The sequence below is a fragment of the Sorex araneus genome, chromosome 5 (genome assembly GCF_027595985.1).
Source record: "Sorex araneus isolate mSorAra2 chromosome 5, mSorAra2.pri, whole genome shotgun sequence".
Classification (NCBI taxonomy): domain Eukaryota; kingdom Metazoa; phylum Chordata; class Mammalia; order Eulipotyphla; family Soricidae; genus Sorex; species Sorex araneus.
The window spans coordinates 10,372,547-10,391,327 of record NC_073306.1 but is presented as its reverse complement, the minus strand read 5'-3'; the positions used below and the strand labels follow the sequence as shown (position 1 = coordinate 10,391,327).

Genomic DNA, 18,781 nt, shown 5'->3' with positions numbered 1-18,781 from the left:
AACTGAAGTACAAAAAAATTAGAACATCCACTAGTTTAGCTCTCAAGACTGTAGAAAAAATCTCGGAGATGAACAGGATTTGGGAGGCTGACATCATGTTTTGATTCATGTTTTTCAATTAGTGAATGTTAATCAGCCAAGATGCAATATTAGGGACTGGGTTTATAAAGATGGATTATATATAAAGCACATATATACACAATGAAATGTCATGCAGCTCTAGGAAAGAACAAAATTATGCAATTTACAGTGATATGGGTGGAACAAGAGGATATCATGCTGAGTGAAGTCAGTCAGGAGGAAAGGGATAGATACAGAATAATCTCTTTCATACGTGGAACTTAAAGATACACAGTATGTTAGCAACAAAGGTCCAAAGGCAAAAGGGAATGGGAAGACAGATCCACACAATTGAATTTAGAGGTGTTGGGAGGGAGAGGTGTTGGGGGTTCTTGAAAGAGGGAGGGGCTACATTGGAAATGGGTGTGGTGTTGGAATTATGTGCATGAAAAACCATTATCAATGCCACTGAGAACCACAGAATCTCCATTTAAAATTACTTTAAAAAAGAATTCATGCAAAGTCCATGGCCCCAGGGAGCGCCTAGGTTAGTCTAACTCAGAGGAAAATGAATAGATGTAGGACAGTGAACATTCTGATAAATGAATCCAGTGCTGGTGAGAATATGGGATGAATGGCTGACTGCCAAGGGAGGTAGGAAAGATCCCACCAAAGAGCCTTTATTTGAATTTAGCAATACAGAGAGATGGTGTGTTCTTGGCAAAGAGAGTAGAGAAGGAACATTTCAGCCAGGGAAAACCACATAAAAGAACAAACAATATTGTGAAAGGCTTACGCTACTTAATAACGTCTTAGCTCTTCCTCCAGTTTGAGAGAGGTGGTTTTGTAATTGTGAAAGGTTCAGTTTCCCTGCTACCCTAGGGCCAATCAAATGGAGACAGTAACTGTCCAGAAAGAGCTTTATTAGCAATAATATTGCCTTCGGATTGGAAAATGGCCAACTCCATTTTGTCTAAACCATCAAAAGGAGGGCTTTGTAGAGGTGAGACTAGTGAAAGGATTGGTGTTGAAACATTGTATACCTGAAGCTGAATCATGAATAACTTGTAACTAAATCATAAACAACTGTGTAATTGATGGTTATTTATGAATTTTTTTGAATTTTTTTAAATGAGGGAGAAAGGGTGGTCTACAGACCACTGGGTTCCAAAAAGAACAGCACGATCCTCTTATGGGCTGGTCCCCCGAGACTTACTCCAACTTATGTAAAAGTCTAAACAAAGTAAGGGCTAGACTGTTGGAGAAGGGTGAACTGAGTATAAACTATCCTTGGCCTTAGATTTTGGGACAAGGAGAATTGTCTTTGTTAAATATTGATCTTTGGCCCAGTTTCAGCCATTGTTTTCTCTTTTGATTTTGTTTCTGGCCACACCCCCAACTGTGCTAAGAAGGGCTTCTACTTGGCTCTGTGCTAAGAGTTCACACCTGGAAGTGCTCAGGGAACCGTACACAGTGCCTGGAATTGAAGCAGAAACTCCTGTATCAACTCTCTGACCCAGTTTAACTCATTTTTGTCTGAGGCCTTCACCTTATTCTGCACTGAACCAATCTTTCATTTATTCACACAACAAACAATTTTGCAAATCTCTAATAAACAACATGTACATTTGGGGCAATATAAGATAAGGAAAGTCCCTTCTCTGGTGAAATCTACATGCTAGAGAGTGTAGCACTGTAGCACTGTTAGCTTGTTGTTCATTGATTTGCTCGAGTGGGCACCAGTAACCTCTCCATTGTGAGACTTGTTACTGTTTTTGGCATATCGAATACGCCACTGGTAGCTTGGCAGGATACTCTCGGAGCTTCCAGGCTCTCTGAGAGGGATGGAGGAATCGAACCCGGGTTGTCCAGGTGCAAGGCAAATGCCCTATCCGCTGTGCAATCACTACAGTCCTCTAGAGTGTGTAGTGAGATGAAAAACAAATACTTAATATTATTCTTTTATATGATGGCAAGTCCTATGATGTAAAAGAAAGCAGAATGGGGGAAATAAATAAGGTAATTAGAGTAGAGTTTATCAAGTGAATGGTATTTTGAAAACACTCTTAGAAGAAATTGAGGAAGCAAGTCATGCAGATATCTGAAGAATAAGAAACTTTCTTAACTTACTCAATAAGCAGAAAGGAAGTCAGTGAGGGAGAGCGAGGCGAGGGGAAGATTAGACTCAGCAAGGACCTTCTAGAGCATCCTGGGGCTTTCACTTTACTCTGGCTATGATACAAGGTTATACATACTGACAGGCTTTTCTGCATCATGCTCAAGTATCCAAGTAGGTAGGGTACAAGCTCCCCATTATCTTCCTAGGATTCAGGTTGACTGATCATTCAGGAGCGCCACTTTACTAAGGATGAGTAATTACTGTCAGATGGAAGAAAGGGAACCTTATAAAGAATCATTTAAACTTTATAAAGACAAAATGTTAAATAGCCTCAAATTCCAGGAATTTAGTACTTGTGAAGAGAGACTTTTAAAAATGTGCATGTATATGATTATCATTATTATTATTGTTATTATTAGGCACACCTGGTGGTGCTCAGGGCTTACTCATGGTTCGGTGCTCAAGGATCACTACTGGAGGGACTCAGGGGGTCCATGTGATCAAACTCAGATCAGCCACATGATGCAAGGCTAACTCCATACCCACTGTATTATCGATGACTCTATGAAGAGAGATTTTAATGGGCTAAGTAGATCACCTTGGGAGCACTAAGTAGATCACTCTGGGATCCCTAAGTGGATCATTCTGAGAGCACTAAGTAGATCTTTTTGGGAGCATGCATTCTCTTTTCTGACTTATGGTGTATTCTTTCCTGTAACGCTGGGGTAGCACTGGAGTAATACAGTAAATAAAATCTACATAAAAAATAAACTTTTCTTGTCATTGGAGTGAGAGCACATGGGTTTGATTATTGCTTCATCTTCTTTAAAGAGTATGCCATTTTTGGGTCTGAAAATGGCAAAATCATATGCATTCATTCTACAAATTTTTATTGTTTATTCTTGCCAGATTCTGTTCTACTTTCTAGAAATGAACAAGGCTTAGTGCAGCCCTTAAAGGAACTTGCAGCTTAATATTATAGGAATGGTATAAGGATTTCAGTAGCACTTTCCTGATCTGTTTGTAATGAGAAATAAAGGAAAAATATATTAAAATTGCATATAGCATTCACTATCTGGAAACCAGGAGGTATACAATAAACATCAGGTACTTTTCTATAATTCGTAGTTATTTTTCCCTAAGGGGGATAGAATGCTAGCCACTCAATTGAATATTATATTTCTTTCAGTAGTATTAGACTATTTCTCTAGTTATATAACTGAAATAGAGACATTGGGAAAAACTGCCATCTTAGTGAGTGTGTGATATTTTGTTGAAAAAAATCTACAATTGCTTTCTGGTATTTGCTCTTCACTTATTATTACCCTGTTTTATCTGTAGAAAGAACTTATGGTCAAATGGTGTGTTGGTTTATAAAAAGAGTACTGTTTAGTGGAATGAACAAAAATCTAATAAATAGCAATCGAGACCTGTTAATATTATTGATAGTCTGAAATCTATTCCTCTGTAAAAAGAAACTTCTAAATAAGCATTGTCTTCTCAGAAATGCTGCCTTCCAATCCTATTAAAAATGAACTGTATCTATTTTGTGTTCAGAGTTCAAGCTGTAACATTATTGCATGGAATCTCCAGTTTTGTGCCTTTAAAATTATGTTGTGTTAACAGTTAATTATAACTTAGTCACTTAGTTCAGACAAAATGATTTCCAGGTTAAGTTTTAAAGTCTGAAGGCTATTGAATATAAATAGAATGTAATTATTGTCATTTAGAATAATTTAATTACAAAGTTATGATTTGATAACAATGTTTTAAAATATTTTAAATAATGTCATTATGGTTTCACTATAATTTTGCTATGTGTTAATTACTTATTCTTATTTTAAATTTAGTTTAAAATTAAAGTGTTTTTGATTTGTCTCTAATATATAAAAATAAAAAGTGTTGATCATGAAATCTATTCATATTCTTTAAGGATATTTTGTTATAATAGATTATTGATTTTTATTTGATTAAATGTATCTATCAGGAATCTTATTTATATACTAGCTCTGTGCTCAGGGGTGCTGTTTGGGGGACTGTGTATGGTTCTGGGGATAGAACTTGGGTTGATCACATACAGGATGAGCACTTTAATCCCTATAGTGTCTCTCCATCCCAACAGGGATAATATTGTATGAGAATTGGTATTATTGAAGTAAAAATACCACATTCTTTGTTTTGTGAAGAAAATTTAGGGAGCAAAAAGAAAAACAAGTAAGTTATATATATATATATATATATATATGAAAGTATAGACTGTCTAGATTTTTTGACATTTTAATGTGAGAAGCAAACTTTCATCAACTTGCCTGAAACATGCATTTTTCTTTTCTAAGAGATAACAAATTCGTACTTTTTAAATAATCTAGTTATCTTTAAATTTTTGTATATAAATGCCTTTGATATTCTTAAATTTATTTCTAGAGTTGGGTAGAATTTCCATATTAACATATTTTCCATATATATCTGTATATATATTACTTTTTGGGTCATACCTGGTGATGCACAGGAGTTACTCCTGGCTCTGCACTCAGAAATTACTACTGGTGATGCTCAGGGGACCATATGGGATGCTGGGAATTAAACCTGGGTCAGCTGCATGCAAGGTAAATGTCCTACCTGCTGTGCTATTGCTCCAGCCCCGACTTTCCATATTTTTGAGAATTTTATTTTCTAGGATTATTCTCAAAATATTTTTATATGTCGTAAAAGATTTTAAGTTTAAAAAATACATTTTATTTGAGGTACTGTGATTTTTCAATACTGCTGATGATCAGGTTTCATGCATAAAGCGTTCCAACACCACCAGAGGTCTGTTTCTCTTCACCATTGATTGTCCCAGGGCCCTTCCTATTTATCATTGCAACATCTTTTACTGGGGCATTGGCTTTCCTCACTGGTAAAGTAAAAAAGTGCAGTGTTGGCTATGATATTACCTATATTTACAAGAAAACTTGGAAAATAATTGCAGCAGCACCATTTTGCTGCTTTTGGTAGATTTATGATAGCATTTTTTTCTCGAACCCTGATTTATATAGAGCTAAATCTGTTATGAACTTTGCTATAACTTAAAGTGGAAAGAAATCCCTGCTATGCTGATTATCTTTTGGCAACCTGAAGAAGTAATCAAGAGACCCAGGTAGAGCGGTGGGATGCAATGCATGCCTTGACTGTGACAGAACCTAGTTCAACCCCCAGCATCATATAGTACCCCGAGCATCAATGAATGTGACCCTGGAGTCCCCAAGCACTATAGGGTGGTCCTAGTGATCCTCAGCACCACATACCTAGGTAGCCCTGTATCCTCAGTCCCTACCCCTGAATCTCTGGCCTGAAAAAATATGTATTTGCAAATAGCCACTCTAAATATTGGCAGTAATTGTGTGGTCAATGGTGTGGGAGATGGAGGGTAGTTTAGATGGAGGAGGGTTCATTATGATGATACTAGTTGAAAATGATCTGGACAAAAACCGAGTATTGAAAGTTGGCAAAGGTATATAAATGATAGCCTTTCAGCATCTGTATCACAAACCATAATTGCTGCCAATATTTAGAGTGGCTATTTGCAAACATATATGAACTCTGACCTCTATCTTATGCTATGCACAAAACTCAGATCAAAATGGACTAACGACCTCGACATCAGACCTGAATTCATAAGGTTCATGGAAGAATACATCAGCAAAAATCCTCCATGATTTGAAACTCAAGGCATCTTCAAAGATGAAATACTACTGACAAAGCAAGTGGAATCAAATATTAACAAATGGGACTATATTAAACTAAGAAGCTTCTGCACCTCAAAAGAAACAGTGACCAATATACAAAGACAGCCCATGGAGTTGAAAAAACTATTCACCCAATATCCACTTTGATAAGAGGTTTATATAAAAAATATGCAAGGCACTGGTAGAATTTTACAAGAAAAAACCACCCAACCTCAGCAAAAAATGGGGAGAAGAATGAATAGAAACTTTCTCAAAGAAGAAATTGGAATGGTCAAAAGGCACATGAAAAATGCTCTTCATCACTGATCATTAGGGAGTTGCAAATCAAAACAACAATGAGATATCAACTCACGCCACAGAGACTGACACTCATCTGAAGGAACAAGAACTACCAGTGCTAGCAAGGATGCAGGGAGAAAGAGACCCTCATTCATTGCTGGTGGGAATGCTGACTTTTCCAGTCTTTTTGGAAAACAATATGGATATTCCTCAAAAAACTAGAAATTGAGCTCCATTTGACCCAGCAAAACCACTTTTTGGGAATATACTGTGGAGTCCCAAAAAACACACAGCAGAAACACCATCTGCACTCCTACATTCATTACAGTACTATTCACAATAGCCAGAATCTGGAAACAACCTGAGTGCCTGAGAACAGATGAGTGGAAAATGAAACTATGGTACATCTACACAATGGAATACTACACAGGAACAATGAGGTCATGAAATTTGCCTATAAATGGATAGACTTGGAGTGTGAAATGAGTCGGTAGGAGAGGGACAGATATAGTATGACTGCGTTCATTTGTGGAATATAAAAATAAAACAGTATGAAACTAATATCCAAAAAACGGTCAGGAGGACTGGTTAATGGTTGGTCAATGGTGTGGGAGATGGAGAGTAGTTAAGATAGAGGAGGGTCCATTTTGACATCACTAGTTGGAAATGATCACTCTGAACAAGAACTGAGTGTTGAAGGTGGTAAAGGGATAAAGATGATAACTTTTCAGCATCTGTATCATAAACCATAATGCCTAAAATGAGAGAAAGAAAGAGAAAGAGGGGGGAGAGGGAGAGAGAGACAGAGAGACAGAAAGAGAGAGAAAGAGAAAGAGAGAGAGAAAGAGAGAGAGAGAGAGAGAGAGAGAGAGAGAGAGAGAGAGAGAGAGAGAGAGAGAGAGAGAAGAGAGGTGCCTGCCATAGAAGCAGGCTGAGGTCGTGGGTGGATTGAAGGGGTGGGAGGGAAACAAGGGACACTGGTGCTGGGAAATTACACTGGTGGAGGAGGGATGGATGCTGGAACACTGTAGGATTGAAAGACAATCATGAATAATTTTTTAATGCTCTATCAAAGTGATTCAATAAAAAAATAAATATTGGCTGTATTTGATATTGCCATGCCTCACCTTTAAATCATATTATTGGAGGAAAGTCTTGGCTTGTTTCCATAATGAAATGAATAATAGCACTAACCATATTTGCTCCCATGATATTATTAAAAATCCACTCTAAAAATAGGCTCTTAAAATGTCTTCAAATCCATAAAGAAGAACTGTTTTGACTTCTGCTGCCATACCATGAAAGAGCCTTCAGTGGGAGAGCTGAACGCCTGGGTTTTAGTTTCAGCACTCCTTCAGCTTTGGACGTGACTTTGGATAAGTCTCGGAGGTTCTCTTGGTCTGTTGCTTATATTTGAAATGAGGAGCTGAACTAGGTAATCACCAGGATTCATTCTAAATCCCCAAATCTCTTGACTTGACTTTGGCCCATGGTTTATGTTTAGTTCCTATTAAACTAGTGATAGCTTTCTAAGATAAGATCTGTAAACCGAGCTTATACCCTTTCAATTATGGGTGACTGAACCTTTCCTTCAAGGATTGGTGTGAGGGCTCCTTTCACACAAAGGTCATTGTCTGCCTTTTAGACACTCAGCCAGAGTATAAGATATATGGGAGTGACTTTCTAAAATTGAAAGTTCTCACACCTTAGAGGAAAGTGATGTGTCTGTCTTCCCCTCTGAAGTCTTGACTGTGAATCATTTCTTGAATGTCACTCTGGCCAAATGGCTGTCCCTTGCCCCTGTCAAGTTTGTGGGAGATGAAACTGACCCAGAAGCAGTTGATAGAACAAACATTCACAGCTTTCCTGCCCTTCAGACACCAGCGGCCTCTTTTTCCATCTCTGCACATTTAGAAGGAGTGGAGTTGTATGTATCCCCGTCGATCTCTGGATGGAATTTCAGATTATGGTGATCTGCTTTGGAACTAGAGACAGTTTTGACTGCCCCTAATTGCGTGCTCTTGGGAACATAATATATAGAAACAGATAAATAACCTTTCACCCCCCAGAAGACATGGTATCTTGGACCTGCACACGGAAGTGTGGACTCTACAATTTAAGTTTTCATTTTGCCAGTTACCCCTGGTTCTGTTCTGGGAAACGTGGCTTTCAGAAGTGACTTTTCACCTAACAGAGGGTGGCTGCTGTAGATAATGCCTGAATACTGAGCTTACATAGAGGAATCAGGGAACTGTTTATTGGAATCAAGATTAGACGTTCAATTCCTCAGGGGAATGAACCAAATCCAATGTTTTCATGTTCGCTGACATTTAAAAAAATTTTTTTTAAATATTGATGTGGTTTGGGATCTTCTGAAAATGGGAAAGGAAGAAAAAAAACTTCATCAAACAGCTCTTTCATTAAAAACTGGAATTCGGGAGGCTGCATCAGCTGGCTTGTTGGACAGCCCCTGATTTAATCAATTTTCACCCAGATGAGACCGGCAGTTTCCCCAATTTTGTGCAAAGCCGATCCATGGAGAGGGTTGTTGGGGGAAGCCGAGAGCAATTGTTTAAATAATCCAGGGCCAATAAGCATTTGGTAGGCGGAGCCCCTGGTGGGTGCCTTACAGAGCAGGAGAATTCTGAATGAAGACTTTGCACATCTCACATGCCGACCAGACTCTCTGCTCTGCTCTTTGTGTCGAACCAGAAACGAGTGGATCAGGTTCTGCTTACTTTCCGGCCGTGGAACCAGCTGGTTTGATAAGATTTTGTTTTTTAAACGCACATCAAGGATTTATCAGAAGCCTTTATGAATATTTCATGAGTCGATATATTCAGCTGAATGAATTCAGTGAGTGTCAGTGTGTAGCTTGCAGACGAACCTCATCCACAAGGAGGCTACTGACATAGGAAGCACTTTGGCGCAGCGAGAGGCACAGCCGGGCTGATCAAGCTCCCTGTGACAGGCTGACTTGCCATTCTTTTGAGTATGCTGCTCCTGCGCTCCCCGCTGCTGCTGAGCTGCTGGAAATAGTTTGCAGACTTCGCAACTGCCTCACCTGCCGCCGGCCGCGTCCTGGCTATTATGTGTGAGGGTTTTGTCTTGCAGGGAGGAAGGTAGTTCTGCATCTGAGACATGACTGCAAAAAATTCTTCCAAGGAACTTACTGTTTCGGAATCTGAGGTTTGCATCAAGACTTTCAAGGAGCAAATGCATTTGGAACTTGAGCTTCCGAGACTACCGGGAAACAGACCCACGTCTCCTAAAATTTCTCCACGCAGTTCTCCCAGGAACTCACCGTGCTTTTTCAGAAAGTTGCTGGTGAACAAGAGCATCCGGCAGCGTCGCCGCTTCACTGTGGCTCATACATGGTAAGAGGGTACTTGGAAGGTGTCGGCGGTGTTGGGCGCTCCCAGCTGTGATTTCGAAATTAGTTCAGAATGCGGAGCTCAAGTGTAAAATGCCCTGAGAACTGACGAATACACGGTGCCCTGTGTGTTAAATTGTCATTGTGCCATTAGCTGTGCCCAGGTATGACCAGCCTCTCCCAGTTGAGAGTCTGAAATAACTGCCTTGTCCAAAGACCTAACTGATTCTAGGTGAATTAGCTGTGGAAAGAGTTTTAAAAAGTCGTTTGGGGGTTTAATCTCTGTTGGGGGGAGAGGTGACTTTATTTTTGGTTGTTTTGGTGATGCGTTTAAATAGCATTTGGAGGTATAAGAATAAGTGTTTGGATCTTCTAATTTGTTTCTCCAAGATACTATATCAAGTCGAAGTTAATGTAGTCCCCTCCATGTTTGTAGTTATAAAGTAATGAGCTTTGACTTACTGACTTTATCTTTTCCTCCTGCAGGAAAGGAAAACTAAATTAGCACTTCCAAAATTACGTGGTTCATTAATTTTATTTATGATTCAAATTGCTATTAGCTTTAAGAGCCTCTTGTGGTTTAAAAAAAGTGACTTGAAACATATAGATATTTTTAGAATGCCAAGTAAATAAATTTTAGAACCTTCTAGAATTGCACTAAATGTGCCACTTTGACAATGCATATTCTCTACAATAGGTAGCTTCATTAAATCAGCATTATAGTGAAATACAAGGAAAAAGGAAAGTAGAAATGAAATGAACTTTGGTTGTAAAAGCCAGGCCACGTCTAATTTCCTTGATGGCTATGTTTTCTTTTAGATTAAGGTTCCCTTTAAAATTGGTTATATGTGACTACAATGTCTATTTAATAGGAAACATGGCAGTAAAGGAAGATAGGAAGATAGGGTCTCTGAAAAGCAACTGTCTCTGACACAGTGATTTTGTGAATGTATACTAGAGGGCCATAACATTATAAACCAAGGGGATCCTTCTTTTGGAAATTAGTATTTACTTGAAGTCTGTTTTCTACTCACCTCAGCATTTGTCTGCCCAATGTTTTGGCAAATTCAAGTTATCCCTAGAATAGGAAGCCTGCCTATGTTTGTAAGCCAGCATACACTTTAACTAGGTAAATCTTATTTTTGTTTCCTGAACACAGATTAGTGTTCATACGTTTGCTTTACTGGAGAAATTTTCTGGTGAAAAAATGGATTCTTTCTTGGGTTAATGTGATCTTACTCTTTAATTGCAATCTCATACTTGTAGAATACATGGGAATAGTTTTCCAAAACCAACCAATGGCATCGTTCATATAAAGAGAGGGATATCTAAGTCCTCACTTATTTGAAAACTTGTCTCTCTGGCTTCTCCCCACCCTCAGCCTGTATGTATTTTCACATTGTTTGCGATGTAGGATGACTAAATTGAAGAAATAGTAGATTGGAGAAATAATAAATATGCAGGAGCATATTATTTTTAGTATATTCTTCATGAGTTTTCATAAATGGAAAAAGATGGAGAACATACAATTGCCTAATAGACACATATGTTTTACTATTTGAGTTAATATTAAACCATTATTTTGACCAGGAGGACATTTAATTTTAGTAAGCTTATTTTCAGATAATGGTAAATCTGCATGAAACTTTGTGAATATTTTCTCTAATATAGAGTCTCTGAATAATAACATGACCTTTCTTTTACTTAGAATAGATTCTTGATGTGCTAAGAACATAGTGCTATAAATACTGGATTTTTTTCTTTTCAAAAGAACCCAAATTTTAAAAATGATTAAAGACCCAGTTTAACTCATGCATTATACAGATTTTCATACAGCAAGTTACAAAAAAGAATGATTAAATGATATGAGGTAACTTATGCTAATAAAGTGATTTTTTTCTAGCTGAGTTAAAATGAAAATTCCCATTAATTGTCAAAAAGTTTTGATATAATGTACATAATAGGTTTTTAAAAACCATGAATCATAAAACTTATAACTTCAGTTGTGACCAGGATTTATTTTTAGTTCTTTCCCTCCTCACTCACATACTTCATTTCTTATGCTTCGGAGTAAAGTAATATTGTTTGTTTTCAACTCCTTATTAAGTTTGTATTACTTATTATTTCTATTATTTTTAGCATATGTTAATAGCTTTCAAATTTATTTTCATTTGATACAAATTTTAGCTGGAAAATACACACAATACTAATTTATTTAAATGGCTTTTCTATAAATTAAAATATGTCCCTTTAAACATAGAATATTTTCTAAGATTAATAATTGCATGAGGAACTAATACCATAAGTACTTTATTTTTGCCTTTTGTCATGACGAATGTACCATTGTTTCATGATCAATGTTGGTATTTTCCAAACCTTGCATTTGAGTTAGAAATTCTAAAATATGCACTTGGAAGTCTAAAAACATGTTATTACTTTACAGTAGACTGTAAGCTTCTTTTTAAGAAGATTGGATTGTTTTGATTTCAGCATTGAAATTAAAGTAATTTTCATGATGAAGTAAACAATGCTGAGGATACAATTTATATCTAAACCCACTGAACAATTTTTTTTATCTTTAGTTATTTGTAAATTTCATATTTTGGTCAGCTGAATGTATAGTCTGCTTTGGAAAATCCAAGTTAAGAAGTGTGAGCTAATGGTAGAGAATTTAAGAAACACTTGTGAAATACAGGCTCTAGGATTATTTTAAAATTTATTTTAAAAAGTACATATTCAATGGGTTGTCACTAATCAATAGTTACACAATCCTAAATCTGGAAGGAATTTAAGTGATTCACTCATTGCTTCCTTTTACCCTTGGGCAGGACCACAGTTACTCTCTCTTTGACTTATGGAAAATTACTCTGCTTTTAAGATTTGAAGAAAATAGTTTCTATAACTTCATTTGGCTCGTAATCTCACTACTTTTTAGTCAAGTATTTGAAAATTATTCCTTATGATATATCTATTTATTGATTTATGTAATATTTACTACATTTTTCCTAACAAATACTAAGAAAACACTTACAGGGCCCGAATATAGTACAGGGGTAAGGTGCTTACCTTGCATGCAGCAGATTCTGGCGTGATACCCCTGTCGTATGGTTGATATTGACTTGATACTCCATATGGTCTCTGAGCACCACCATGGTGATGCCTGAGCACAGAGCTAGGAGTAAGTCCTGATCACAGAGGGGTGTGACAGGACGGATGGAATGAAGGAAGGAAGTAAAAAAGGAAGGAAGGAAGGAAGGAAGGAAGGAAGGAAGGAAGGAAGGAAGGAAGGAAGGAAGGAAGGGAGGGAGGAAGGAAGGAAGGAGGGAAGGAAGGAGGGAAGGAAGGAAGGAAGGAAGGAAGGAAGGAAGGAAGGAAGGAAGGAAGGAAGGAAGGAAGGAAGGAAGGAAGGAAGGAAGGAAAGGAGGGAGGGGGAAAGGAGGGAGGGAGGGGAAGAAAGGAAGAATTTATAGATCCCATTTGAATTTGAAGGTCATTATTAACAGGTTCTAGGGTTTTGGTTTGTTTTGGTTCTTTTGTAGGCAGCAAATCTGGAAGTGATTAGGGCTCTGTGCTCAGGGCTCACTTTTGGTGGGCCTCAGGGGGCCATCAGGAATATTGGGGATTGAATACTGGGCATGCAGGATAAACACTCAACCCATTGTACTACCTCTCTGGCTTCCTAGGCTTTTCACTTTTTCATCATTAATTTCTGCAAAATATATAATTAAAGCACTGCTATGAGCAAGAAAAGAAAAATAGTCCAGCCCAACCCATATGATTCCCATAGTCATGTAGATTTCAAAACCTTCATTAGAAAGCTCACATATTTTATCTCATTTAAGTTTCTTTGGGAATAAAGTAGAACTGTAAATTCATGGCTTTTTTTCACTAATACATAGAACAGATGTAGATATAAAAGGAAAATATTCTGAATTGTTTTAGTTTCTTCCAAATAGTTCTTCTCCATTAATCATTATTTGGACACTGAACTCCCATCCCCAATTCCCATATTCATTCTTAATTCCAACACTCAGATATAGGCACCATAGTTCTTGCTAAAATATATGAAGAAATATAGACAGATTGATTGTTAAGCATCCGTGAAATTTTTAGCAGTGCTCAATTGGAGTGGAGAACTTGATGTCAGAGTCTGTAGGTTACCTATTATTTATCCTTAACTCCAAATTTAGGGAGACTGTTTCTGAGGCTGGTGTTACTTTGCCATACTTATGTGACCTGTTAACTCTTTGAAACTTGCCACAGTGTCGGGGGATTTCCACTGCTCCTTTGTTGATGTTCCAACCTCAGTCATCTGTCATTCTTCAGCCTCAGCCCATGAAAGTCTCTTAAGCAGGTTGCTTGAGAGAAGGTCTTGAATACCTCCTGGACCCGCCTCACCCCTCTTTCCTTCTGTCTCCCCTTGAAGAGCAAAGTTCCTGGCAAGTTGCATGTCTGTCCATGCTTGTACATACAACTGTGAGCATATTGGTCAGGGGGCCATGTTCTTTCAACAAGAGTTAGTATTTCAAAAAAGATGAGTGTTTATTATTATTATTATTATTATTATTATTATTATTATTATTTGTGTCCTTTCCCCCTATTTGCTTCTACTTGTATCCTGGGAATCTTTATTCATTTTAACCAAGAGCTATAAAATGCATATTTTTGTACCCACTATACAAAAGTATTAAAAAGACACGGTTATTCTCTAAAAAATATACACATGATAAAAGAGAGCTGGAGATCATAAAGAAGAAAAGAAGTAAAGAAAAAAGGTAACAATATAATAGATTATTGACTATTTCCTCAATGTTAGGTACATTTACTGTTTTATACAATTTAGTTTGTTAATTAAATATGCAATATCTGTACTTTGTGTTATTATTGCATTGCCTTGAAGTATTTTCTATGAATACTGTAAAATTTTGGAGACATGCATGTTTTTATGTATTTACTAATTGAACATTTCGTTGGACAAAACGTATGTTTACCACCCTGCGATTCTTCTGGCTCTATTTGGGCTTAAAGGATAAGAAAAATGAGAATAATATAATCACTTTACCTTCCAAGAACCACCTCACACCAAATAATCACTGTCATCACTGTCATTCCATTGTTCATCAGTTTGCTTGAGTGAGTACCAGTAACGTCTCCATCCGTCCCTGTCACATGCTAGTGTAGCCTGATGGCATATTGGGGTCTCTTTCAGGATCAGGGGAATGAGGATCATCATTGTTACTGCTTTGGGCATACTGAGTATACACCATAGGTAGTTTGCCAGGCTCTGCTGTGTGGGCTTTGGGGCAGCCTCTAATCGCCTTTACAGGTGTTCCCAGTCTACAGAATGTAAGCTTTTGGTCAAATGGCATGTTGTAACTATCTGCACAGTGACAAACACGCAACTGCCTGCATCACTGAGCAGTACCTGGGACATCTGTGGCCTCAGGTTGATCTCCTTGAGGTTGATGGAGTGCGCCCAGAGGTTGTTGAGCAGCTGGTAGAGCAGGACCCTATCGCAGAGGGTCTGTGCCAGGTCGAACACACCTGTGCCAAGTCCCAGGTCATCCGGTGGTTGGCTGACAGCACCCCACAATGGATGAGCCACTGCGCTCACTGCCGCCACAGCTCTATGTCCGATGGCACCTGCTGGCGCAGATGGCAACGCTGTGGCTGCTGCCATGGTTTCTTCATGCTCAGCAGACACTATTATGTCCGAATCTTTTGAAACAGTCAGCGATGTCCATCAGGAATTATGCGTAGAGTTCCAACAGGGATCATGTGTAGAGTTCCATGCCTGGCGTGCTGAGCCACGGGTTGTCTAAGGCAAGATGGTGAGCCGCGTTCAGGCAGCATTGGTGCCATCTTGCCTGCAATCAAATAAGGTGTGGTAATTATGGAAAATTAGTAGGGAGTGTCTTATGATGTGTTGTGCGGCCGCAGTTTAGGAATATGTTCACTCATACGTGAAGCTCGCCCGAGCGTCTGGAAAGCGGCCTGGAGCTTTGAGGCAGTTGGGTTGTGGAGGTTGACTGGTGGGGTCCCATTGAGCCGAGAGTCCAAGGTCACAAAGTTCTGCATTACTTGGGTTCTGTGGGGGTTCACTCATGTGTGAGGCTCAGCCAGAGCATGTGCAAAGCAGCCTGGAGTGTGGTGGCAGTTGGGTTGTGTAGGTTGTGTAGGTCGGCTCCCAGGGCTGGGTCCCTTGGGCTGGGGCAGACTCTCACCTGCCCCCCTCTGGCCTGGAGCGGAGTCCCAAATAATACATTAAAAATTAGCCGATTAAAAATTAGCCAATATGTATTTTTACTGAAGATTGGTGATCTGTGTACTATGGGAACACATTTGTGTTGGGTCTTGAAGAAAGCTTATTTTCTAAGAAGAGTGGAAAACAGAGGGAAAGAAATAATAGGTAATTTTTATTCAAAAAAGAAGCCCAGGCACAAGGTAAATGATTCAGAGGGACGGGGTGCATGCTTTGTTTTTAGGATCCCTGGATTCAATCCGCTGAGCACTGAGCTGTGAGTAGCTTCCAAGTACCATTGGATGTGGCCCCACAAATAAATACAAAAGTCCATATTTATTTGGCACTTAAAATTGATCTGACATTGTTCTAAATGTGTGTATTTGGTTTCATATAAAACCTTGACTCATGTGCCACTCTTTCCATTTTATAAGGAAGAAATGAAGTCAGGGAAGAAAAACAGTTGGCCCAAGGTTACACAGAAAATAAGGGATTGGGCTGGGATTTGACTCCAAGCATGGGGGAATGTGAGCAAAGTCCACTGAAGCAATTGAACTACAAAAGAGAAAGATGGGAAGTAATATGAGCTTAAAGATTGGGACTGTTCTCTAGGCCTTGCAGTAAGTGGATAAGACTTTGGCTTTATTTCATCATCATTGAGGAACTATAGCAGACGTGTGAGAAGGAGATTGCCATGAATAGATTTTATTCTGGAAGGGAATTTTACAGGCATTGTGGAGAATGGATTGGAAGATGAAGAGATTAGGAGCCAAGAGAGAATGTGTATTTGTGAGATAATGACTTCTAATTATTGTGCATATCCCATAGCATTGAAAGCTGTACTTATGACATTCTTTATGACTTAACAAATGACTGTTTATGGAAACTGGGAGCTAAGTATGTAAACTTAGTGTCCCTTGCATTTTTCACCTTCAGCAAGATGCTAGAAATAATTCTAGCAGACTAACTGCTCCCAAATACATTAAATTGTTAGCACTAAGGTGCTTGGGAAGATAGGAAACCCAACTATGTCAGTCCTAAATTTTTAAAGATGCGGCTGGAGCCATAGCACAGCGAGTAGGGCATTTGCCTTGCTCGCGGCCGACATGGGTTCGATTCCTTCGCCCCTCTCGGAGAGCCTGGCAAGTACCGAGAATGTCCCACAAGCACGGCAGAGCCTGGCAAGATACCCGTGGGGTATTTGATTTGCCAAAAACAGTAACAACAAGTCTCACAGTGGAGACGTTACTGGTGCCTGCTCGAGCAAATAGATGAGCAATGGGATGACAGTGATACAGTGACAGCTCTGTGTTGTGGTGTGTGCACAATCCTAGTGTACTCTTTTGTTGTCATTTGGGTGATTTTCTCAGCCCTACCTAGCAGTACTAAGGTCTTATGACTGACTCTGTGTTCAGGAATGCTTCCTGGTGGGGCTCAGGGAAATATACATGGTGCCAGGGATCAAGTAGGTCTGTTATAGGCAAGGCAAGTGCCTTATCCATTGTATTGTCTCTCTTGCCCCAGTACTTTTATTTTTTATTTATTTATTTATTTTTTTGCTTTTTGGGTCACACCCAGCAATGCACAGGGGTCACTCCTGGCTCATGCACTCAGGAATCACCCCTGGCGGTGCTCAGGGGACCATATGGGATGCTGGGATTTGAACCTGGGTCGGCCGCGTGCAAGGCAAATGCCCTACCCGCTGTGCTATCACTCCAGCCCCTTGCCCCAGTACTTTTAAATTTAATTTAACTAATATTTTATTTTATAAAAACCCATCTTAGTTCAAAATCTAAACTATCAGTGGAAAATTTATGCTTTGGAGTCTGAGTCTACTGCATTCGTGAAAGCAAACATTTTTCTCAGTAATGTGCATCTATAAATGGTGTTTTCCAGTCTTGTGCTGACCAGTCTTTGATATATTGAATTTTTTAAAAAATACAGTAAAAGGGGCATTGTAAAGTAATGATGACTGCTTCCAGCACACATGATGAATACAAAAACCTAAGCCCCCTTTAGAAAATCCCATCTGCATCTTTCCCCCTTGATCCCTCTTTCCTTGTCTCCTACCTAGCCTTTCCGTTCGGATGTTATAGTGAATGCTTCTTTCTCTAACGGCACTGTCAAGATACCCACAACATGATGAGTGAGGCATTTAAGTGGTTCTCAGAAAGGAATCCAAAATGCTCTCCTAGTTTACAAGGCCCTACATTCTTTCTCTCACTCCAAGCTACCTGTGACGGCATCTCCAGGTCTCTAGCTCCATTTGCTTCCTTTAGCACTTAAGACACAATTTCTGGGCTTTGCATTTGGAGTTTCTTCCACTGGAAGCCTAAGATGCTAGGTGTTCACATAGTTCTGTCTAAGTTCATTCAGACTTCTATGCAAATCCCCCTCGCTAGAGGGGTCTTAGCTGATCCCCATCATTTATAGAAGCTCTCTTTCCCTTTGGAGTCTGTTACTTTGCTTATTAATGTCTCTTCTTACCACTTATCATGACCTGAAAAGAGGTGCTTATTTATTAGATATTTTTTTTCCCTATTACCTGCCAACCCTGCTAGATTGTCTGAAGGCAGCCTGGCTCATAACAAATATTCACTGAGCAAAATAAAAGAAAGAATGGATATGGTTCCTGTTTCCTACTCCTTATTTTTTGGGCATTTTCCCATTATCTGAAGGGGGATTAAAGGCGGTCTTGTTGATAGTTATTCTATAAGGATCCTTATTTCATCCATCTTTGAATTTTTGGGTTTTTTCTACTTGCCATTAGGAATACACTGCTTTGTTTCTTATTTTTATTATTATAATTTTGCAGATCAGGTTTCACTGTGATATTTTTCTAGAAGCTAGGCATTTTACATGGTAGCCTATTAAATTTAGTCACTGTGTACAAATCCTACTACCTATCTTGTAATGCTGTGAATAGTTGTCTGTAGCACAGTTATTTACTTGGTTACTTTTTGTACCTCGAATAGCACAAT

The 18,781-nt window shown here is 38.8% G+C and overlaps 1 protein-coding gene across 3 annotated transcripts in view; it reads left to right on the top strand.

The window, feature by feature from the left end:
* The window catches only part of PDE4B (phosphodiesterase 4B), a 655,118-nt gene that overhangs the window by 224,402 nt on the left and 411,935 nt on the right, over positions 1-18,781 (top strand). Inside the window, exon 1 of one of the 3 annotated variants that reach the window (XM_004607091.3) lies at positions 8,845-9,563. The exons of the other annotated variants lie outside the window; for them this stretch is intronic. Coding sequence (XP_004607148.1) covers positions 9,328-9,563 — 236 coding nt within the window. The 5' untranslated portion in view covers positions 8,845-9,327. Of the gene's footprint in view, positions 1-8,844; positions 9,564-18,781 lie in introns of those variants that run through there. 3 annotated transcript variants of the gene reach the window in all.